The 25,432-nt window shown below is 38.7% G+C and overlaps 1 protein-coding gene across 5 annotated transcripts; it reads left to right on the forward strand.

Moving 5' to 3' along the window:
* The first annotated feature begins 2,080 nt into the window (after window positions 1-2,080).
* Window positions 2,081-25,335, forward strand: LOC117426550 (MAGUK p55 subfamily member 4-like). 5 transcript variants are annotated; one of them, XM_059033566.1, is made up of 22 exons: window positions 2,081-2,220; window positions 4,308-4,388; window positions 4,686-4,807; window positions 5,308-5,385; window positions 5,607-5,687; window positions 8,994-9,125; window positions 15,019-15,100; window positions 15,242-15,327; window positions 16,042-16,113; window positions 16,419-16,615; window positions 16,945-17,009; window positions 17,788-17,805; window positions 18,473-18,517; window positions 19,519-19,539; window positions 19,988-20,002; window positions 21,010-21,051; window positions 21,732-21,902; window positions 22,146-22,226; window positions 22,433-22,526; window positions 22,993-23,101; window positions 23,578-23,712; window positions 24,344-25,335. In XM_059033566.1, the coding sequence occupies exons 2-22, from the start codon at window positions 4,334-4,336 to the stop codon at window positions 24,533-24,535; spliced, it is 1,893 nt and encodes a 630-aa protein (XP_058889549.1). In that variant the 5' UTR covers window positions 2,081-2,220; window positions 4,308-4,333; the 3' UTR covers window positions 24,536-25,335. The 5 variants fall into 5 exon arrangements, with proteins under 5 accessions (XP_058889549.1, XP_058889550.1, XP_058889547.1 ...); XM_059033567.1 differs by having other exon boundaries at window positions 2,084-2,220; window positions 4,311-4,388; XM_059033564.1 differs by having other exon boundaries at window positions 2,087-4,388; window positions 16,455-16,615.
* Window positions 25,336-25,432: the final 97 nt, after the last annotated feature.

Consider the following 25,432-nt stretch of genomic DNA (forward strand, 5'->3'; position numbering starts at 1 on the left):
CTAAATTTTTGACCTTTTACAGATATAACAGCCGAACACAATCGTGGCATTCTTTCTACAATGGAAATCAAATATTGTTCGGAAAGTTCTTCCCAACACTGTTGCAGAAGTTCCCACAAATGTGTTGCACTTGTAGGTTGCTTTGCTTTCACCCTTCTGTCCAGTTCATCCCAAACCAGCTCGATGGGGTTTAAGTCTGGAGACTGTGCTGGCCATTCCATGATTTGAAGCCTACCGTCTTGTTCTTTTCTTCTACGGTAGTTCTGACATAGCCTGGAGGTATGTTTTGGGGCATTATCTTGCTGTAGGATGAACCCCTGACTAACTAGGCGTATACCAGAGGGTATTGCATGGAGCTGCAAAATGCTGTGGTAGCAGTTTTGGTTCAGGGTGCCACTCACTCTGTGCAAGTCGCCGACTCTGGATCCAGCAAAAGAGCCCCAGACCATCACGCTTCCTCCTCCATGTTTGACAGTTGGTGTCACACACCGAGGAACCATCCTTTCGCCTACTCGACGGCGTACAAAAACCCTGCGTGATGAACCGAAGATTTCAAATTTTGATTCATCGATCCATAAGACCTTCTTTCAGTCTTCAGCAGTCCACTGGCGGTGCTTCATGGCCCAGGCAAGCCTCTTTTTCTTATTTTGCCATCTTAGCAATGGCTTTCTTACTGCCACTCGACCTGTCAAACCTGCAGCTCGAAGTCTTCTCTTCACAGTTGAAACTGAGACTTGCTTACTTCGACCAGTGTTAAGCTGTGCTTGAAGCTGTTGTCCTGTGAGCCGCCTATCACGCAAGCTGTTGACTCTCAGAAACTTGTCTTCTGATTCTGTTGTGGCTTTGGGTCTGCCAGACCTCTTCCTGTCAGAGTTTCCTCCAGTGCCTTTTGATGGTGTAGGAAACTGTACTCACTGACACCTTGGCTTTCTTTGCAATTTCTCTAAAGGAAAGACCTACACTTTTAAGGGTTATAATGGTCTGTCTGTCTTCCTTTGTTAATTGCCTTTTTCTCGCCATTATGAGAGCAATATACTACTTCCTGCAGTACAGTATTGTCCAAATAATGCTTAAGAGGGTGTAGTAACACAGCTTTTATACAGACAGAGGGTTTGTAAGTAATCAACAAAAGTTGGGACACCTGTAGGAATTGTTAGCATCAACTTTCAAGGCTTAATTTACTTCCATTGCTGCAGAACAGCTGTAAGTTGTTAACCCATTACTTGTTCCCTGAAAAAGGCCTTTTTGTATAACTCTGAAATGTACATTATTTTTCAGTTTTTGGTAACCTAAACTTTTTTTTTAACCTCTGGCAGTTTACCGCTTACCTTTGTACCATTTCAGGTTATTCACTGGACTTGAACTGCTTAAATTTCAATAAAAACTGGAAATATGGGGGTGTTCTAAAACTTTTGACCGGTAGTGTATATATATATATATATATATATATATATATATATATATATATATAGTAGCAATCTTGGTTAACGCAGGCAGGCGCATCACACAGGGCCCTGCAGCTGCCTTCCCCGTGCACACTACACTGTATATATATATATATATTCTGTAGCTGGATACGTTTAAAATAAAGGGTTAATCTATTGGGCCTTTGCTGTTTTTTCTACTTTATTTTCAATGCTACAGATCCAAGAAATGACATTGTTGCCACCTGGTACCTAGTCACTTCCTGTGATGTAAATCACATGGTATGATTGCACTATGACTATTTGACAGCAAATGACTGACAGCACAGGAACCGATTAGGTGCCAGGAAGCAACAGCAACTTTTAATTCCATAGGGTTATATTTCAAATATCAGTATAATACATTTTTTTTATATATTAAAAAAAAACATACATGTATTCAACATGAGAAAAAGCGGACCAGTAGCAAGTTGCTAGAGCTAATTAGAAAATGTAGTTTAGAATCTTGGTTGTCTCGCCTTCATAAGGCCAGTTACAACACTCTGGTTCGCGAACTAGAAAGAGTTAAGAAGCTTTGAAGCTCTGGCCTGTCAGTCGAGTGCTCTTGAGAAGAGGTTGTTGTGGATTAAGAGGGATGTATCAGGATTAAACTGACTGTCCAGGGCTGGATGTAGTAAAACCACGTATGGTACTGGTGCCAGAGAAGGCCCACTAAAAAGGAATCTCCATAATATCAAAGGAAAGCGAGAGACCTTCCTATCACATTATCAGTGATATACCTACACTAGCTGGTGAGGTAAGGAACACTGGTTATTAGGCTTCTGTGTAAAAGGAGTCAGAAAAGCTGAGTCGGTCTGCCTTTTAGAATGAACATGCTGACTGACTTCTTTACTCAGTTGATCAGACTGAGGTAGCATTGCAGTTCAGTGTAGTTCAATTCTGGAAAACTACCAACTGTTATCAAAGGTAACTGGTGTAGACTTGTGTATTTGTTTATGTAATAATAATAATAATAAGAATAAGAATAATAATAATAATGCCACTTGAATCACAGACTTTTATAATAAGAGGGATTTCAGCCTGTGCACGTATAGCACAAGAGCTAAGAAGAAATCTGTGATTATGTAACATGTTTGTGTTCGTGTTGTGTGAAACATGCACGCTTAGTTTTTAGCAGAGTTTTAAAAAAAAATGCTTTCATAGATATGATTGAGAAAATAAGTAAGAAATAAAAATAACCTTTTTTGTAATGCTGTACTTAACATGCTTTAGGTTGAATTTAAGTAAGACGCTCAGCTCAGAACTGTTCCTAAGTACTGTATGGAGTGCTAAGGAGGTTAAGGTGACTGTGCCTATTTTGACTAACTCCTGACAGATTAATCACTACACTGGAATAAACCCACTTGCACTCCCACTATATACCATATAGATAAAGCCTTTCTGATACTGCATTCTGTGCCAGCATGAAATGCATGTGTTAATTCCATATTCCATCGTGTCTATTGTTGATTTTCGCACTTGAAGAATGGATAGTTTACTGCACAAAACGGTACCCCATGACTCTTTATTGAGTATGTATGTGTATATGCATATATGCACAGAAAGATAAATGGACTGTAGTAAATGACAAGAAAAACAATCGCTCTTGTTGTTTATACAACCACAGAACCCCCCCATGGAATGATTATCTTATAGTTCAGTACAATCTATTTATTATTATTATTATTTTCTTTTATACAGTACTGGAATTTTACACTGTATGAACAAGGAAAATGATAATCGCTGAAAGACTGATATTATAGACAAATTATTATTATTTAATTTTATGTCGTGCTTGCGGTCAGACCTGGGGTCAGCTACAGTTGTATTTCTGCAATTCATAATGAATTGCTATTACAATGTAATTTGAATTTTAAGTGTAATTGAGCCTTGGCACGCCTGCGTAATTGTAATTGAACTATACCATTGATGAATTACAGTTCAATTACGCATTTCCAACCACTTTAGTGACCCCATTTGTTTGAAAAAAAAAACAAAAAAACACTTATATCATATGTTTCTGTATTTGTGCCTGTAATTATTGCTTGGTTATTTGGAATACATAGAGTAAACATGTTAAAGTGAGTAGTTGTTTGTGTTACTTTTGAGTATATTTGTCGTTATAATTGTAATTACTGCAGTGTAATTGTAATTGCAATTTCAGCTGACCCCAGGTCTGTTTGCAGTGCTGTCATGAAAGGTGAGGGACAGTTGCATCAGCAAGGGGTGATGAGAGCTTCACCCAGTGAGCGCACCTCAATCCTGGCCTGAATGTTCCGCTAGTTCTGGGCCTTAGCAGAGACTTCTGATTGAGCTGAATTGTGTGGTGGTTTGTTGATGTGGACAGGGAGCTGGGTTGAGAAGACTCAAACTCATTTTGCTTCTGACATGAGCACAATTAAAACTCCTCTAGAGGTGCAAGGCATACAAAGTTAATGAATCAACTCACTACGGCACCAAAATTAGCTCATGCTAATTTTGAGCTGAGTGGCTTTCTCTTATTGTAGTTTCGAAGGTGGGAAGGGGGACAGAGTTGTTTTGGCATCATTTGATCCCATTGTTAGGATTACAGATAAAGCACTACCTTTAATTTATTACAACAATTAGAACTTAGCTCTTTTGCCTTCAGCAAAAGTTACATTCATCTTATTTAAAACATGTAGAATTGTTGCTCCCAGCTCTCTCTCTTTCTCTCTCTCATCAGGAATGCATATTCTTTATATTATTACAGACTTGGTTCCATTACAATGGCTCAACCAACATTTTATGGATCACTGCAAAGTATTGGATTTTTTTTTTAATTATATTGTTTATCTATGTATCAGTTACCAAGTTATTTTTTAGCAGCCCGGATCTTTGCAGTATTCAGAATGATACGGTCAATAGAGGTGGAGCCTTCAGCACCAACAGCACTGAATGAAAATGGTAAGGGGACAACATCATTTCTACACCACGCTTAGTGCTCAATTAAATTAGACTTTTAGCTTGGAAAAAAAGCTGCTATAAACTATTAATAGACAATACTGTATTTGGAGGAGCCGTAATTTCCTACTTCTATTCATTACATGTTAATACAACAAAGGTAAATATGTATCCACATGATGTTTATTGTTATTGTTAAAACTGTTTGTTCCAGTTAATTGAATTTGATCCTTATGTGCAAGTGCTTCATGCCAAAGTGTGTGAATATACAGCACTGTATCCTGTCCCTGTGCTTTCCAGGTCTATCAACGATTTTGGCAATGGTGGTGGAGGAGGTCCGGTTATCGATAAGCCGGGACATAAACGGAGCTGACCTGTTGTATAACCTGCTCAATGCCCCCTGGCTACAGTCACTGCTGAAGGTAACTGATAGATGTCTCCACACAGTCAGCAGGCCCCAGTTGTGTTCCTTGCTTAGAAATGCCTGAACAACATGGACCTTCTAATTTTAACCAGTAGTTACAGGTCTCTTCAGGTGTGAAGAATATACTACATTCTCTGACACCTAAAAATCACATCTTAGGATACCTTTCATCACAACTAATGACTTTGTTGTGTATTTTCTGAAGGAGCCTTGTGTTTTTCCTTCCATATTCTCACGTGAAAATGTCAAATCCCCTGGTAAACCCGATATCAAAACTGAGCACGATAAGATTAGCATACAGGGCTATAGAAGAATCTAAGAGTCATTTAAATACCCTCTACCACATTTGCATAGTGTTGTGAGAAATAACAACTTGAATATTGACACTGAACTGAACATTATTGTCGTATAAGAATCTAAAAGTATAATAACATAGATGGTTAGCCTTCTGGTCAGCAGTGAGCTACACAACCTCAATACATCTCTGTGTTTCTCCAGATATATGCGTGTCTGCAACAGTACCTGACAAGGAGAGCCACACCTTTCCTACCTTCTGCATCTGCACTCTCACAAGAGGTACGATAGCGCAGACTGTACCTGCTAAACATCTTTAGAATATAACCCTGAAATGACAAGGCTAAAAAGAGGTTTTATTGCAATTTAATGAATACCTTACAACTTAAAACATGTTAAATTGAATTACTGGTAGTATCTGCACAGCCGTGATTTTGATTATAATGTTCTCTTTACTATCAACAATGTGGATTTCTGGTTGTAATCTTCTCCTTCACTCTCAGGTTATCTCTGACCTCAGAACAGCCTCCCCCTCTCCTGAAGTGAAAGAACTCCACAGACTGCTGAGAAAACCCCACATGCAGGCAAGTGTCAAGTACAAGACAAGCCTTTCTTTTCCTCAGTCACCCTGAATGTTCTGAAGACTTTACTGGTAGGCAACCTACCCAGCTATCTGTTGTATCCAGGGGTTCATTTGTACCAGACAGGTGAGAATTGAACCTCATGAAAAAAAACTAAAACCTTTGTTTGTTGAAAAAAAATAACTCTATGTACATAACATGTACACGTAAAATTCCTGTCCCATGAATTAAATGACCAAAGTGTATTGTAACAACATACAGACGTGCTCAAATTTGTTGGTACCCTTACAGCTCATTGAAATAATGCTTCATTCCTCCTGAAAAGTGATGAAATTAAAAGCTATTTTATCATGTATACTTGCATGCCTTTGGTATGTCATAGAATAAAGCAAAGAAGCTGTGAAAAGAGATGAATTATTGCTTATTCTACAAAGATATTCTAAAATGGCCTGGACACATTTGTTGGTACCCCTTAGAAAAGATAATAAATAATTGGATTATAGTGATATTTCAAACTAATCAGTTTCTTTAATTAGTATCACACATGTCTCCAATCTTGTAATCAGTCATTCAGCCTATTTAAATGGAGAAAAGTAGTCACTGTGCTGTTTGGTATCATTGTGTGCACCACACTGAACATGGACCACAGAAAGCAAAGGAGAGAGTTGTCTGAGGAGATCAGAAAGAAAATAATAGACAAGCATGGTAAAGGTAAAGGCTACAAGACCATCTCCAAGCAGCTTGATGTTCCTGTGACAACAGTTGCAAACATTATTAAGAAGTTTAAGGTCCATGGAACTGTAGCCAACCTCCCTGGGTGCGGCCGCAAGAGGAAAATCGACCCCAGATTGAACAGAAGGATAGTGCGAATGGTAGAAAAAGAACCAAGGATAACTGCCAAAGAGATACAAGCTGAACTCCAAGGTGAAGGTACGTCAGTTTGTGATCGCACCATCCGTCGCTTTTTGAGCAAAAGTGGGCTCCATGGAAGAAGACCCAGGAGGACTCCACTTTTGAAAGAAAAACATAAAAAAGCCAGACTGGAATTTGCTAAAATGCATATTGAAAAGCCACAATCCTTCTGGGAGAATGTCCTTTGGACAGATGAGTCAAAACTGGAGCTTTTTGGCAAGTCACATCAGTTCTATATTCACAGACGAAAAAATGAAGCTTTCAAAGAAAAGAACACCATACCTACAGTGAAACATGGAGGAGGCTCGGTTATGTTTTGGGGCTGCTTTGCTGCGCCTGGCACAGGGTGCCTTGAATCTGTGCAGGGCACAATGAAATCTCATGACTATCAAGACATTCTGGAGCGAAACGTACTGCCCAGTGTCAGAAAGCTCTGTCTCAGTCGCAGGTCATGGGTCCTCCAACAGGATAATGACCCAAAACACACAGCTAAAAGCACCCAAGAATGGATAAGAACAAAACATTGGACTATTCTGAAGTGGCCTTCTATGAGTCCTGATCTGAATCCTATCGAACATCTATGGAAAGAGCTGAAACTTGCAGTCTGGAGAAGGCACCCATCAAACCTGAGACAGCTGGAGCAGTTTGCTCAGAAAGAGTGGGCCAAACTACCTGTTAACAGGTGCCGAAGTCTCACTGAGAGCTACAGAAAACGTTTGATTGCAGTGATTGCCTCTAAAGGTTGTGCAACAAAATATTAGGTTAGCGGTCCCATCATTTTTGTCCATGCCATTTTCATTTGTTTTATTATTTACAATATTATGTTGAATAAAAAATCAAAAGCAAAGTCTGATTTCTATTAAATATGGAATAAACAATGGTGGATGCCAATTACTTTTGTCAGTTTCAAGTTATTTCAGAGAAAATTGTGCATTCTTCGTTTTTTGTGGAGGGGTACCAACAAATTTGAGCACGTCTGTATTTTAGTGAGTAAGAAAATGTGTTGTTTTTTTGCACTCCAACAACAACAGTCTCATCGCTCCTGTTCATCAGATTGTGGTTCCACCACTGGTGTTGTTCAGACATGAATATTATGTTAAAACATGGGTAGGCAAAGGTCGGTATGCAGCTACCAACAGCAACAATAAGGCATGAATCCCACAAGCAGATGAGAATCTGAAGCATATGTGCAAGCTACTGCAAATCAAGGCCAGCACATTAGGTCTATAAACAAAAACGCTATCCCTCTTCCTTATTATAAGATCCGGTACCTTTTTGTTTACAGATGAACCCCTGGTTGTATCTGTATCCCTATGCAGAATTACATTTTTCAAGTTGTTTTACAGTTCCCTGACCTTTTGATATTAAGGATGCAATCATTCTGAGTGGTTCTTCTGACACATTGACACAGAAAACATACCAAAAACTAAAAACAAACAAAAACACAACATTGTAGTGAATTGCAATAAGAAATGCTCAGCATGATTGCATGCATTGCAATAAGAAATGCTCAGCATGATTGCATGCCTCACAGTAATGGGTGCTTTGACTCAAAGTGATGTAACGAAGCCTAAAAAAAATATCTCACCTCTCACCTTGACCACATTATCACAAGCCCCTTGTCATTTTTCTTTGGATGGTAGTTTCCACTTCAACAGTGTTTTCAGAGTCACAGTGTGTCAGTCCTGAAGGGAACCAAACGGTTTTGTAATGACAGGAAAGAAGGCATTGAAAGGCTGGAGAGAAATTCTCTCCCTGCATAAAATAACCTAGGAAGTGTGCCACTCTAAGAAACTATCTGAAAGTTAGCAAGGCATGCAAATTGAGAGCTTTCTCCAACCTAGGCTGGGACCAAATCAAAACTTTGACAACCCGCGAATCACACTTAACAAAACTGTATTTAATAGCATTTTCTTTTTATGAGTAGAAAATATAAGATACAAAAAAAAGAAAACGCTATTAAATACAGTTTTGTTAAGTGCAATTAGCGAGTTGTCAAAGTTTTGATTTGGTCCCAGCCCTAGTGGGATACTAGATTTAAAAAAAAAAAGTTTACATGCCTCTCTCAAAACTACACATGTGAAATCTACATGTTCTAACAAAAGGAATTATGTCATGAGCTATAACCATTTGACACAATAGGCCATATTTTCAAAGCATTTACTCAGGTCTTAATTAACTCCTATTTTTTTTTAAGAGGTAAAACAACTGTTCATTTTACAAAACTAAGAACCAACAACTAAGTAATATGATGCAAGTTCTCTTCAGCACTCTCAGGGTGTTCGTTTCTCATTTTGTAACATTTACATGATTTTTTTTTCTCCTTTTAAAAATAGGAGTTAATTACAGACTGGAGGTAACACTTTGAAACTATGGCCCATTATTTTTTTAATATAGGCTTTGCTTTTTGCTCATGATACGGTGGCCCAGAAGGACTATGAACCGATCCTGCCGCCCCTGCCTGACAACCTACCAGATGAGGAGGAGGCAATGAGGATCGTGTGCCTGGTGAAGAACAAGCAGACGCTGGTAAGGAGGAACACACCCTACATTCTCTTCACACCTCAAAGTACAATGGCAATTCATTTTGATTGTGTAGGATTCTGCACTGGGGGTCTGAAGAGGATATTAAGACTCTGTGATACTGGTCAAGAGGGTCTGTTCCACTCAGATCACAAACTGTGCCAAAGAAGCTTCATCCCACTGTAAAATAATGTTATCACTCCAGTTAGCATTTCAACAACATCATAGAATTCAAAACTTGAAAGTTGTTTTTTAAAAAAGATTTGTCCTGTTACGTCCCGTCAAAATATGCGGCTATAATTATTTGATTATTTGTGTTACTCTGCCCAATTTTGTTTTCTAATCCTTTTTTCATGGAGGATATAAAAACAATAACCTTAATGTTCCCATATATAACGAGACACAAGCAACTTATGTTGAGACAGGAGTAGTTGTTTCTGGCTAGGTTTCAAATTCTAACTGTGATTTCTAGGAGGTTTTTGTTCAGTCATGTACAGTGCTTTGAAGTACCTCTGTATCTTTTTATATAGAGATACCTCTGTATAAAAAGCGCTATAAAATGCAAATAAATAAATACATAGATGTATGTGCATGCCCCTGTAACAAGGGGGCCGGCGCAAGGCGAAACACAGCCCGTCCTGCTACCAGAAGATGACACACATACTATTGTATTAATTGACTTATTTCAGCACTGCTTTTACAGTTAACAGCAGGTAATAATTGTACTCCCGACTACACCACTCTTTAGTTTTTATATAGCGGTGAGAGATCCCCTAGAATGTTTTAATTAATTCTCCCCCCCCCCCCCCCCCCCAACTATAAAGGCAAACCAGAATAAAGTGGTTCCACGCACACAGGTTATTTTATTTAGAAGAGCAGAGGGACACTCACCACACGCAGACGGTTTGTTTAAAAGGAAACAGTATTTCTTGTTGTCACAGTACCATCATATTTAAAAAGTAAGCCAGTTCTACCGGCCAATGTTTCTCAGCAATTATACACAGAAAGGCTGATATATGAACAGGTCATAATTAGCACCCTTAAATAATACTTCAGCAGGTATCAACAATTAACAAATAGTATTTCAACAGATATCAATAATCATTAACAACATTTCAATAGATATCAATAATCATTAACATCACATAGTATTTAAAATAGGTAGCAACAGTCACTAGCGATACGTAGTAGTAGTCTCTTATAAATTGGTACACTGAAGAAAAAGCACCAATCACTACCCACCCCAATGGCTAGGATCCTGATATCCTGAGGGGACACGTGAGCACTTAATAGCCGGGATGGCCCTAGGCAGCCAAGCACAGCACCACCAGTCCCCCCTTACCTGAATGGAGCCATTTCATTAACTAAGCTTTTTGCCTACATGCCCAGCCAATCACCACCAAACCCTCTATTGTACAGAGGATGGTACACTGAAAAGCTCCTGCTCCTCTACAGCTAGCAGCAGTACACGCCTCAGGACACCAGGAATACAACTTAGCCCAAATAACCTCCCTCCTGAATCAATTAAACAGTGCACAACCAGGCTGTGACCGTGATCATCTTGCCAATTTGCATACAACATTCATTTAAAAATCACAAACCTACGACTGGTAACATAAAATACAAAAAAGGACTACCCATAAAACATAGAGCACTCTCAAACCTAGTATGTTTAGTTCTGTTTCATTCTTATTATAATTTTCAAGTCAATTGTATAATTAATTCAATTACCTCCAGTTTTGTGTTTAACACATTCTAAATTCCTCTATATTATTCATTAAATAACGTGCAAACTTACTCGCTTTAAAACATATCATTTGTGCATCATTACAATTTCAAATCATTTTCTTTAAAACAAGACCTTTATAGCTCATAACATACCGTATATTCTAAGAGTTACATACAATATCCCTTTACTCATGTAACAAGGTCAAGTAATATAATACTGAATGAGCTTTCTCGTCATCAGCGACATATGGTCTGCAACCTGTTCAATTTACAAAAAACAAAACCAGAATTAAAAAAGACTAAAGACTGAAGGTAGCTCATATCTCATACAACAACAACAGACAGACAGACAGACAGACAGACAGACAGACAGACAAACAAACAAACAAGCAAGCACCAGCAAACACAAAGCACAAGACTGCTTTTCTTTCTGCCCTCTACATTCTCTCTCCTTTCTGGTTTGTTGGTTTTAAGTAAGCTGCAAGCGGAAATTGATTCAATCAACGCTTCTGATGCCCTCTTACTGAATTTCACGCTCTGAAATTCAGCAGGTTCATTCACTCAAGGCACGTGCAGGGGTAGGAACACAACACAAATTAAATATTCACACACACACTTTATGCCGTGATCAAACAATAATTCAATAGTGAATACACAAAACCGACACTCAGAGTAAATCATAATAATCTAAGTGATACTAAATGACAAACCATATTGTGAACATGCTAATAAAAATGCATTAAAATAACACCATGTTTCACCTCCATACTTCACAGCCCACCCTACCAAACAATTCTTAATTCCTGGTTAGCGAGAGCTTGAGGGAGTGTGGGTATGCATTATGTTGTACGTACAAGAGGGAAGCTAGTATTGGATTGTTTTTATATAAAGTAGGTGATGCAAATCTTCCTGCCGTCAGTGAATAAAAGTTATTTACCTCATAGCTGTTGGGGGGCCTGTGTTTGCCTTCCCTTGAAGTTCTAGCCTCCTCCTCCACACGGTTCTTTCAGAACACTGTCCTGACTGAATCGCCTTACATTAGCCGGCGCCCTCAGACGGTCCCTTCCAGCCCTCTGCTCTGTTCAGCGGGATACGAAGCTGCTGGGGCCTCACTGAGCGCAGACACTATCAGACCAGGAGAGCCTTGGGAAGAGCTCAGGCAAACAATGAAGTCTGTGGCCAGCACAGTGGACAAGACCTCGCTTAATCGTCAAGCTGCTTGGAGAGAAGGTCGTTGCTGCCACCGAGTCGATGTCAGAGACCATGCAAGAGAACACCCAGGCCTTGAACGTGTTGATGGATGTGTTGGAGAGGATGCAGGACCTCCTTTTTCTCAGAAATCGCCTCAGTCTGCACGCTCCATTGGTTCTTTCAGCGAGTTCATGGAAGGGGTCTCGAGTCACCCGCCAGCGGCACTTCCTTCCTCATTGGAGGACCGGGATAACAATGACGTTCGGAGGTGGCTGGGACCACTCCTCCCAATGGAACGCAGAGGTCTGATGCAGAGCAGAGGAGGGCTGGCTTATCAGTCAAAAAAAAGAAAATATAGGTTCTTGGCTGCTATTTTTTCTTCCACATGCAGACAGAATCATCAGCCTTCTCTATTCAGACAAGTGGGGGGGGGGGGCGTTGGTGGGCATTTTTTTTTTATTATTATTTTTTTTACTGTACACTGCTTCCTTATTTTTTCAAAATTTTATCTTGAAGGCAGTGAATTAGATAAGGGCCCTTATTCAGCACAGTACATATACAATTTACTTTCAACATGGCCCAACCAACATTTTACCAAATTGATAATTTTCTTCGAAAAAAAAAGAGGAAGCATTGTATCTATTGCCTTAATTTTTTCATTTTAAAATCTGGAATATTGTAAGAATCGAGAGCCTATTCAATCCTTGGTCCATCCCATAATATCACAGTGAAATCTTTCCCTTGACAGTATGTGCATTCAAATAGCTAAAAACTAAAAAAGTAGCCTGATCTCCGTCATTCTCAAATATGCAAATCCCTCCTGAATCATTTCTTGACAGCTTTTAAAAGGGTATAATCTAGTAACATGTAAAGCATTAGAAAAACAGCATTGACTTTTATAATACTACAGTTTAAAATGGAAAACATAAACATGCGAAAGAGTTGCCTTTGCTGTTTAGCCTTTTCAATGCCACTGCGAGCAGAGAGCTAGTCCTGTATGTCCCCTGCAGTGCCACAGTAGTAGTTCGTATAGAGCAGGGGTGGGCAGTGCTGGTCCTGGAGGGCAGGTGTGCCTCCTGGTTTTTGTTTCAACTGTACCCTAAATTACTTAATTGGACCAATTAAGTGCTTATTAGAAGTTTAATTTGTCAGTTGGAACAAACACCAGGAGGGACACTGGCCCTCCAGGACTGGAATTGCTCACCTGTGGTATTGAGGCTAACACTTGAGGGTTTGTGGTGGTGACCTGGGAGCTGCCCTGGGTGTGATCAGCTTTTGCTTGTTTATCGTGCTTTATCTATCAGAGTCTGAACTACTTTTACCAAACAATTGTGCAGTACGCATATTTCTTGGCAATATCTAAGTAAAGCATTTTTGGCTATTCTATGGAATATAGAATACTGTGGTATTGTTTTCATATGGGGCTGCATTTGTGTATAAATTGCAATATTGTCGTGTGATTTATCTGTGTCATATTCCAGCATTCACTCTGTGGACTGGTTGTTTACTGTCAAACCTGTGTGTTCTTGGCTATGAAGCTTCTCTGAGTTGGATTTGCAATAGCCTGCAGTGTACTCACTGTTATCTTCTGTGTCTGAATATGCATTCACAGTTTGTGGGATCCCATTCATGTTAATGGATGGAAATATCAAGGATAAAAAACACAATGAGGGTCACTTGTTATTTATTGCAAAAGAGCAAATCACAAGCACCCTGACCATATGATGCATTTACAGTCCATTTTACCCTTCTCGGAATGCACACAGGTCATGCTAAATATGTTGAAAGAATATCCATCACATCCCTAATATGCATTCAAATGTTTTCCCTTTTTGCTACGGTGATCCCTGTCTATGCATTGCAATATCAGTCAAAGTATACTCTTTACCTGATCAAGCTGTGCAGTAACTCATTTACATGCTGTGGCATCTGTGCCTCAACATACATTTTATTTTTGTCAAGTTTTACAGCAGAGGAGGAGGGATCAAAATACAAATCAGAATATCTATGTGTTCAACAGTCCAACACTACTGTAGTGCCGTTGCTATTTTGGTACAATATATTTACATTGTATTATCTATGTGCAATCCTCACTGAAAGCTTTGTAAAGATTCCACTTATATTTAGTCTTTTTTAAGAGTTAGATCTAAGATGGTTATATACCAGTAGTTAGGATTGCTCACACCCTAGGGTGCACCTTTCTCTTTTTCCCTTATCACCTTATCACCTGTAATTGTACCAGCCTAGGCTCTCAGTTCCTGCGATATTGCAATTTGGCCAGATTCTTGTGTCCTTTTCAACAAGTTTATGCTTTATAGCTGTCCACTTGTTTCTGTTTGGACATAGTGATGACTAAGAATTCTGCATCCATGTGGATGTGGAAAAAAAGCTTGGAGAACTGTGAGTAAAAGGTGAGTAACTCAACATTACAACGGAGTGCCTGAAAGACCCTCTGCTCACCTGTATCTATAGAGGAATCATACACCAGAAGAGTACTGGTCCTCCTCTGCTCTGTAAAAATGAAGGCTGTGGTCACAGAAAGGTACTGCATTGGAAACACTGGAGATTGAAGTGTCAGTGTGAGTACCTGTCCTGAAGGGAGTTGAGGGAGCAGGTCAGTCTCCTAGCTTATCCAGTTATTGGCCTAATTCTAATTCTTGACTGCCTGAAAGGGTGTTGAGAGCCAGTTGTGTTGAATTGTGTGGTGGTTTTGTGATGTGGACAACTGCAATATAATTTTGAAGGGATTGCTGCTTTGTAAGCCTCCATACTGTTTTCATGCATTTGGTTTTCAGCGTAAGGACCAAACTTGGGTTTAGGAGAAGCCCCAAAGCCAAATGAGAAGAAAGCTGTGCTATAAATAAAGGACATGTAGAAACATGGAAAAATACTGTAGCCTTGACAAGTAACATTGCTGAACTGATTAGATGCAGAACTCATCTTTGAAGCAAGCAGCATACATTTTCATGTTTTGTTGTAGGGTGCTACAATAAAGAGGAATGAGGTAACTGGAGAAATCGTGGTTGCCCGGGTGATACATGGAGGCCTAGCAGATCGCAGTGGTGAGTGCAAGCCTAATACGAGCCACCAAAACATGTGGGAAGTGTTTGTATGCTTGTTTGTTTGAGTGGTTAAAAGTAATTTTCAGCATGTTTTTCCTCAGCTGAGTTGTCTCGACAGTGTTTAATGCCTTGTGATTGCAGGGCTGCTGTACGCCGGTGATAAGCTGGTGGAGGTGAATGGAGTTGCTGTAAATGGGCTGGAACCTGAACAGGTCATCCAGGTTCTGGTGAGTTTAGCATGTTTGTTAGCAGCTTAACTCTGTTTGCATTTCATATTACCAGTCTCAGGCAGTTATGACTGCATAGGTGCTTTCTTACTCAGAAACTGGTAATTGACCCCTTTCCCCAATATACCCTGTACTTTAGATTAGTGAAAACTTATCTTGATACTAGGAGCGTTTAGTGTCGGGGTGTGGGGTCCAAGTAGGTAAATTGTGACCACACAAAAAAAAGGCTTTGTAGAGCAGGAGTAAGAGATACATTTGTTTTATAATGCCTTATTAACACACTTTACTTGATCTTTCTTATTTTTTCGGAGGGGAGGTTGTGGAGTTTGTGACCCCACAGGATGAAAATCTCAACCACTCCTTGATACACAAGACCCCAAATGCTGCTAACATTTGGAGTGTTACAATATATTTTGAATGAAATACAGATATATTCAATTTCCATAAGGACAGTTCAGCATTTTAAAGCAGTGCAGATTTGGGTAATCTGCCCTCAGTTTTGGATTCTTGATTTTAACAGGCCAAATGCTATTTAATGTTGTTCCCAAAACATTGGACTCTCAAGTCTACAACAGACATTGACAGGCGTACCAATGGTTATTGGGGGTTAAGGACAGTGGCCAGTGGAGTTAAAAAGCTATTTCTATTATATTTTTCTGTGATATATCTTTTTGGTTTCTGGTAAGTTAAACCTCCTTTCTGTCATCCATTAAGGCCCGGTCTGCTGGCAATATTGTATTCAAGCTGGTTCCCATCTCTGACAGGCCAGTCAACAGCCAGACAATGGTAAGTTATATCAACAAATGAGAAAAGTTGACCTGAATTTATCTTGTAACCCTTGGCCTCAGTTAAACGAAATTGCTTTGGAAGTCAAGACTGGAGAAGGCCTATTTTGAAAATGGAGCCAAGTGCTGCTGATCTGTTAGTCATCATTTTGGAAAATCTGCCAAACAACAAAAGTACATTCACTGAAACATACTTGTTTGTGTCAATGCCAAATTAAAATGATAGAAAATGATCATGTTTTTTCTTTATTATTTTAAAATGAAACACAGCGCTCTGTAACGCTTTATCTCCTCTGTTCCCTGCAGCTGTATGTGCGAGCCATGACTAACTACTGTCCCCAGCAGGACCCTGCCATCCCCTGTGCCGCAGCCGGCATGACATTCCAAAAGGGAGACATCCTGGAAATTGTGGACCAGACTGACGCCCACTGGTGGCAGGCGAGGAAATTGCCCAACACATCCTCGTGTGCAGGCCTGATCCCCTCCAGCAATCTCCTCAAGAGGTATCTCTGAGACTGGACCCAACCAGCAAGCAATCCCAAAAGCCGCATAGGAAAGGCTATTCTTCACTAATTTAATAAACATCTATAAAGGAAAATTAAAAAGCTAGTAGGCAAGTGTTCGAAAGGGTTGACCTTTATCCTTTCGTCACAACAGAAGCACTGTAGTCAGGTGCGGTTCTTAAACAGTTTGTATGGAATTTAAGTCCATTACAGAAATATCTTTAAACATTGATTGTATCATCCCAATCCTGTTCCTGTTGTTGTACTTGGTTGTAGTGTGGTTAGTACTGTGTTATACAAAAAGTATTTTACTTTTTCTTCACCCTCAGAAAACAGAGAGAAATCTGGTGGTCACAGCCCTTACAGCCCCATGAATGCATCAAAAGTACAATATGTAAGTGCTTGCCAAATGACCTGTCCACTTTTAAAACCTTCCTGAGGTATAGTAATTTATATTATTCCAGCAAACCAAATCCATTTTGTACTGTTTCAGAAACTGCTATTGATGAAGGTCCCTCAGACTAAGAGGTGGATGCACATGCATGTGTTTTATTCTGGGGCAAATGCACAACATACTGTGCTGTCAATTTCCAATCCTCTGCGGTCATGTTTTACAATAGTAGTACATCACTGCTCTAGAGATTGGATAAGGTGCCAACCGATTTGATGAGTTTTAGTCTCTAAGGGCAGCAGTGTGGAGTAGTGGTTAGGGCTCTGGACTCTTGCCCGGAGGGTCGTGGGTTCAGTCCCAGATGGGGGACACTGCTGCTGTACCCTTGAGCAAGGTACTTTACCTAGATTGCTCCAGTAAAAAAAAAAAAAAAAAAAACTGTATAAATGGGTAATTGTATGTAAAAAAAATAATGTGATATCTTGTAACAATTGTAAGTCGCCCTGGATAGGGGCGTCTGCTAAGAAATAAACAATAATATTTATCTGGTGCTATGCCAGTTTGTTAGATTTGCTTTAAACCCCATCTCTCCCACCTCCAGAGAGAGAGAGTAGTGTTAGTCCTATGGGTACTGTATCACTCTTTACAAAACTTCACACATGCTTTAAAACACAAGGCAGTATTTGGCAAATGGAAGATGAATCTTGTTTCAATATTTATAAGTGCTCTTCATTGTAACACATTGAAAAACCTTCCTTTCTTTGTCTCCTGCTTTCACCAGTGAGTACTATGGAAGAAGGTAGGTCTTTATATATTTATTATAGTGTATATAAAGTACATTTGTAAAATTCAAGGTGGCGTCTAATGGTGGAATGGGATGCTGAGAGCATTGGGGGTGTAGTCAGCAGTGTGTGTGTGTGTGTGTGGGGGGGGGGGGGGAGTGTGGGTGGGGTTGTGTGGGTGTGTGTGCGGTGGGGGGGGTGTGTGTGAGTGTGTGTGTGTAGGTGTGTTGGTGTGTATGGGGGGGGGGGGGGGTGTAGGTGGGGAAAGGGGGGATGTGTGGGTGTATGTGGGGGGGTGGGGGGGTGGTTTATTCCAGTACATAAATGTTTTATTTTTTTCCTACAAAAAAAAATTAAACCATTTACCTGCGCCAAAATAAAACGTACATAATAAAACACGGACAGAACAATTTAATTCATTTTGAGAAGCTACTCAGTTGCTCAACAGGGTTTCCACCCGTTGCTAGGAGAGGAAAAGTAAGAGGATGAGTTTCTGTGTGATGAGAGGTGAGTTACAGCAAAACAGGACACACACATTTGATAGTAATAAAACCTGATGTACTTTAAACTGGGGTTTTTGTAAAGATATTTTTTTGTCGCCATTTGACAAAACAGCCTTAGAAATATTGCCTAAGAGCTGTACTGCTCCTTTTTAATGACCATTCATGTTTTTGTTTTTTTCAGAGGAGGAGGACATGTTAACAATTGATGAGAGATGTGTTGAAACAGGTAACAAAATTGGTCTGATTCTGTCATCTGTTTGCCAGACTTTCTCACAGTTGCAGCATAGCAACCTGCAGTAGCAAATTATCTGGTTTGTGATTCTGGATTACAATTATGTTCTTTATAATTGAGCTGCTTTAACTGGATACATTCTTCTGCAGCCTCAATCATAAGAACATCCCCTCCTTTTTAAGATGGAGGCAATCATGGCACATCAACCAAAAACGATGAAAATACAACACAGGCATTTTTTACATGTGGCTGTGAAACAGGTTAGGTAAAATAACTGCCAGTAATCCTGCTGCTCTTGATTTCGTATTGACGTGCCTTTGTAGCTCCCTGCTCATAAAAAAACCAGTTCAAGGCCAAGCAGTAGGTGTGTAATATATTTTGAGGAATAGTTTGGGGGAGACATAAACTATAGTTAGTCATGTTAACAGTACATTGTGTTGGCAGAAATACAGGTAGTTATTTTGCCTAGTATAGTGTGTGCCGTTTCATTATTACACTACTGTACATAGCTACCATGTTATTTCAAAATCCATTAGATAGGAATGCAGTTATTTTTTAATACTGCGTTATCTTTTACTGCTGGCTACAACATTGGTGGCAACACTTTAGATTATGGCTCAAACTCTACATAACCATGTAATAACATGGTAATAACTATGTAACTTCCACATTTCTGCTCTTACAGTATGTGATAACTTCTGTGTGTAAGTACGTGGAAATGTCCTTTTCCTTGGTACAACAATTTAATTCCATCAGATAACAAAAGGCTGTTTAAAAGACCATGTAATTACAGAGTACTTACCGTTTAAGAGCAAGAACCATTGGTATCTACCCAGTTATTACAATGTAACTACATGGCTGTTCTCATCCTTTAGTCTAAAATACCACCAAATTATCTTTGCTGTTATAGGTTTTATAGTTTTTCAGATCATGTACAAAGGTTATACAGTAAGTCCGTCCGCTTGCCTCATCCATACTATATTTTGTTTTGGCAGATGAAGAAGATTTTGAATCTGGTAGGTAAGTCTTTAGTTGAACTGCTAAATCACACATTAGGTTATATCCTAAAAGCTAATTATTGTATTTAAAGTGTTTAAATATACGTCATTTAGATGTTTTAAATAGAGTAGGTTAACAGCATGAGTCAGTCATTCAATACAGATGCAGTTCTGTTTAGCAGGGAAGTCAATATCACAGGCCTTTGCAAAAATCTAACTGTAAAGATAGTCATTCAAATATCATCTGTAGATGATGCCCACTTCACTGTATCCATTTTTTTTTAAAAATATATATTTTTTATTTAGTGCGCATTACACCGATGAAGACATTAATTGAAACCTTTGTTTACTTTATTGATTTAGTGATACAAATTATAGATAAATGATACCACAATTAAACATTTGTGTTCTATGTTACATTCATTTATTATTATTATTATCTTTGAATTTCTTGTTTGCTTTCAAGATGAGCTGAGAGCAGGTACACTATATTGTATTGTGTATTTATATACCAATCTATTGATCTATGTCTGTCTGTCTATCTGTCTATTTATTTATCAAGTCAAATGAGGTTAATGCTGTGCCAGACAGTGTTAGTTATGGTGCAGCACAATAAAAGTATAGAATAAGATAGATAAACTATATGAAACACAGACATGCAGGTTTTACATTGGTTTGCCTAACGTACAAAGCAGAGATTGATTTAAAGGTCACACAACATTAAAATGGATAGAACATGCTTATAGCCTAGCTGAAGAACATTTGAGGATAATAACAACGTTAGAGGTATAGTGGCCCATACAATACTGAACTATTACCAGCATAACAAGTAACACATTAGGAAACACACAGGAAGGTATTAAAGTTGAACAGGATAGTGGTACAATGCAGTTTTAAAAGTGTAATAGTCAAAGCTTTGATACACATGTTGTTAATGTTCATTAGATCCATATCTCCTTCTCAAATTAGTATTTTTACCAGATTAGATTTGAAGTTTGACCACATTATAATTTCACCACCTGTTCAGCAATTATAGAACGAGAAACCTCTGTGAAGGCCAGGTGGGGTCCTACTACCTGCTATGCAGGAAGTGAATTTATAGTGGTATTGATTTCGATAGAGCAGAACATTACCAAGTCCCCTTAATAAGCTTGAGTTTATCTCATAATAAACTGTACTTAGTCATGATAGTAGTGGAAAGGCAGCTGGGTGAGCAGTAAGACAGTTGTAGTACTGTAGGTGCTTAGTTCAATCAATAAATCATGCGGCTCAGTTTCATCTTAAAAGCTTAATAAGATGCTGTAAATATTTTATGGCAATATCTTGTTTGCATCTTGTAAACAGTATCGATATTGAGTTCTGAACAAGACTTCTGAAGCCAAGAGGTCATTTGGGATTTTAAAAAGAAAACAATTATCTTTACATATGTCTTTTACATTGTGTTTTTTTCCCCTTACTTTTCTGATCTCTGTTTTTTACCAAACGCAGAAGAGGCTGAATTTAATGGATACAATCAAGGCTTTTATGTAGGTATGTTAAGCTGGTTCTAAAATAAAAATGGAGAAGTTATCATGTGTTTTGTTTTTTTTTGTTTGTTTGGTTGTTTTGTTATGGGCCAAATTTGTGGCACACCACCATAAAATAATGCTGCAAAAAAGTTTTTTTTAAAATATATAATCCAAGAAACATATGAAATGTGGCAAGTGCATCCCTTCAGCGCTGTCCCAATAGTTGTTGGGTATGTTAATCATGAAAGAATAAAATCTGGTCAGTGATAACATTGTCCAGGTGAAATATAATTTAATTTATTAAATCTTTCAGGCATTGCCCAAGCAATGTCATTATTAACCTGACCCATTACAATAATTTAATACAGCAGTTTTCAAACATTTTACTCTGTTGAATTTACTTTTACCACTAACTAGAGGAGCATCAGGCTATCACATGCTCAAGTCACTGTATACGTTATAAATTAAATTTGTTACCATAGACCCAATCAACAGGAAGAATTCCAATAATAAAAATACCAAAGACATCTCATGCCACTTTACAAAGATTACATTGATCTATTCTAGGGGTAACAGAGGACTTAATACAGAACCTGAATGGTTAGTGTAGTTATAGGTTCAGTCTGTTTGATACCTACAGTAGGAGCTCTATGTTGTATGCGATGGAGTCTTTCAACTGTATGCACAATAACTGTGTTCCAGCTGGTTTCTGCAGAAGCATGCGTCTGTGCCGCAGGAAGTCCCAGGGCTCCCAGCAGTCCTGCTACACGCGCTGTGCCAGCAGCTGCTCCAGCTCTGTAGCCTCCCCCTATGAGGAAGTGGTGAGATACCAGCGCCACCCAGAGGACGGACACCGCCTCATTGTGCTTGTTGGTAAGTAGTTGCCATTCTAAAGCATTACTTCGAGACGGCTTTCGTTTATGGATTCAAATTGGATTCAAAGTGAATGCATATGATTCTTTTGAAATTTAAAATACATCCAGGGTAGAATACTGCAAGTTAGGTTTAATGGATAATTTTAAAAAAAGAAAAAACAAAAGCAGTGCTTCTTGTGCCTGTTGAAAATCCTGCTCTGTGATTACAGGACTGTGATTTTGATTTTGCTATTTCTCATAGGTTCATCTGGAGTTGGGGTGAATGAGTTGCGGAAAAGACTTATTGAAATCAACCCCAAAAATGTCCAAGGCCCAGTCCCACGTATGTAGAGATTCTTTTTTAACCTGAAATGTAAGTGCTAGGAAAAGCAGTACATTACTGTACTTTTTTGTCTGGGTTAGTAAAAGCTGTTTCTTTCTGCAGAGAAGTTGTTTCTTGCTAGTTTTATACAGCTATAGTTATTTTATTCCTCTCAGAATAGGGCTCTAAGATAATATTTCTAGTCAGCAGAAAGTTTTCTTCCACAGATACCACTCGTCCTTCTAAGAGCTATGAAGAGGCTGGGAGGGAGTATCACTTCGTATCCAAGGAAACATTTGAACACATGGTTTACAATCACAGGTAACTTTGTACATTTCATAAGACTATATAGCCCCATAAAGCCCGCGTTCTACCACAAAACGTATATGGTGCTATTTAAGCAATGTAGTTTCAAATAAATAATGTCAATCTGTTCACTATTCTAACATCTATATGTGAAGATGTGCACCAGACTACCCCAAACAGCCTGATGAACTGCAGCAAAATCAACAACAAATTGTATTGTTGGTTTAGATGTTTATGAATCAAATGTACCTACCAAAACTGTGTTGGGTTACAACAATGTACTGATAAGCATGACAAGTCATAGTAATATTAGAATGATTAGGTTTTTTAATACGCATGAGTTATTGAAATAGGCGCTGTTGAACAACGGCTTTGTGAATATAAAACAAAATTTCTAAAAGCAAACTTTGAGGTAAAGCTTGGTGAATAAGACCCAATGTTTCATATTTGGAGTACCTAACAGTATTTCTCTTCTTCGTAGGTTCCTAGAATATGGAGAATATAAGAGACATTTGTATGGTACCAGCATTGAGTCGGTAACTGCAGTTCTACAGAGTGGGAAAATCTGTATCGTTGACATGGAACCACAAGTAAGATTTTGTGGCACATTTACGCTCATTTGCTTATGTGTGCGGTTACCTCAAAGAGAACAGAAATATAAAAAGCTCTCTAGATATTTGGTTGGGAGAGTTACCACATGAGGAATGTAACATGTGGATCAATCATCTATATTTAACAGGTTAGTCATGTTCAACAGTATGCTGACCTTTGAAAAGAAAATAAGCCTCAGACACATGTATTATGCCAACAAGATCAATGCTACTGCAGCTTTAAGAGCTCATGACCAGGAATCAGAGGTCCCTGGCAGTGATTATGCCCTAATCAGCTGTTTACAGCTGCCAAAAGCTGAATTGACTAGAAACCACATTGAACCAAGTTATGTATGCGTTCCTCCAGTTTACATGGATTTACTTGTGTTCATTTTAGCAGATTGGAGCATTCTTATCTTAACATGGCTTTTTTTCACAGCAATTTCATTTGTAATAAAAGTTGCCTACTTTTACAGGGACTCCAAGGTGTGAGAACACATGAGCTCAAGCCATTTATTATATTCATCAAACCACCCAGCAGCAATCGAATGAGGGAGACTAGAAAGAATGCACAAATCATCACAGAATATTACGTCAACCGACCTTTTAAAGTTAGTTTTTCTTGTGTTGTTTTTTTATTATTTAAATCACAATAATACATAAAGATTTTGTCTCTAAAGCATTGACATTGTTTTACTATTAAATGTGAATGGTAAGTCCAGGGCTATTTTACTGGGCCTTGGAGCCGCAGCATTACATGAGATTACATTGCTGGGGATGTTTACCGATGTATTAAACACTATATTGTTTTTATTTTTAGTAAATAACTAATTTCCTGTTGATTTGAGAAACTAAAAAAAAACAAAAAAACATTTGCTTTTGCCCCAGTACATCATTAGCCAAGCAGACAACTTTCCCGTAAAATATCACTTTAAGTTTTTGAATTAAGGCCCATTGTACCCCATATAAAAGTTTACCATGGTATTTTTGCACAATATTTTTGCAGTTTTCCCATGCTTTTCCCATGGTTATACTATGCATAGTTACCCTGGTTTACTATGTTTATTGATATACTTTACTATACCTTGCTGTTCTTCACAATTCTTACCTATGCTTTACCATGCTTTCACTAGGCTTTATTACACTTGGCCATGCTTTTACTATGGTATTATAAGGTACCCTGTTGTCAGAACAACTCCTAACAATCAATATCGTGTGTTGGACCCCCCTCACCCCTACTAGGATGAAGACTTCCAGGAGATGGAGGAGAACACAAAGAAGATGGAAGCCCAGTACAGACAGTTTTTTGACCATGTGATAGTGAACGAGAATCTCCAGGACTCATGTGTGCAGTTGCTCAGCACAGTGAGGAGAGCTCAGGATGAGCCCCAGTGGGTTCCAGCTACCTGGCTGAGGCCAGCCGCCCAGTCCTAGCAGCACGAGCTCCACAACAGAGCCAGGAGACAACCACGCTCTGCACAACAGCTTGAAGAGAACTGTCTCAAGCTGAGAGATGTACGCATTTTCAGGGCTGTGCAAGCAAAATGTGTGCTCATGTAATCTGTAATGTTTTGAGTGACACCATCATTAATGGGGTATTACTTTTTCTGTGGTTTAATGTGGGCCAGTTTGCACCATGAAAAAATAAATACACGTTTGAGTCCCTAAATTGAAATTAACCTTATGATATGTGTTTGTTACTAGTTTTGTAACATTGGGGTCTATTTTAATATATTGAGGTGATTTATTGACCCACCTCTTAAAATTACAACACACAATAAAATATAATGTTAAGTGTTACGATCTGTCACAGTTGAGATCTTGAAAACAGTTTGATTTTCCTTTGTCTTGAAGCCCTTGATAAACCTTTCCCTCTGTGTTAGCCAGATGCCTAAAACCCAGACGACTGTGTTGGAATGTCATTGTGTATGCTGGGATGTCACTGCGTGTAAAAAGTTTGTGACAAAAGGAATATAATACTTTTTTAGTCTCTTTGTTTATCATATTTATTAGCTGGGTGTAATATATTAAACTGTTACATAGGCCCATAAGAGTAAACTATAAAAATAAACACCTTTTATATTGAATACTGTTTTACATAAATAAAACTCATGTTTCTTTGTGAGCTGGGTTTTTTAATACTGATACTGTATTTTTTATTTGTTTTTCCCATTTCTTGTTTGCTCTGGTCCTTCATCGCACAACTCTGCAATAATAAAACTTGTATTAGCAACCTGGCATTTAACAGTGACTTGAAGTTATTTTTTATTATTTTCTGGGAGTTGGACATTTTGATGGATATGTTGAGCTCAGCATAGAGCTGAATTAAGC

This window comes from Acipenser ruthenus, chromosome 11 (genome assembly GCF_902713425.1).
Source record: "Acipenser ruthenus chromosome 11, fAciRut3.2 maternal haplotype, whole genome shotgun sequence".
NCBI classification, from domain to species: domain Eukaryota; kingdom Metazoa; phylum Chordata; class Actinopteri; order Acipenseriformes; family Acipenseridae; genus Acipenser; species Acipenser ruthenus.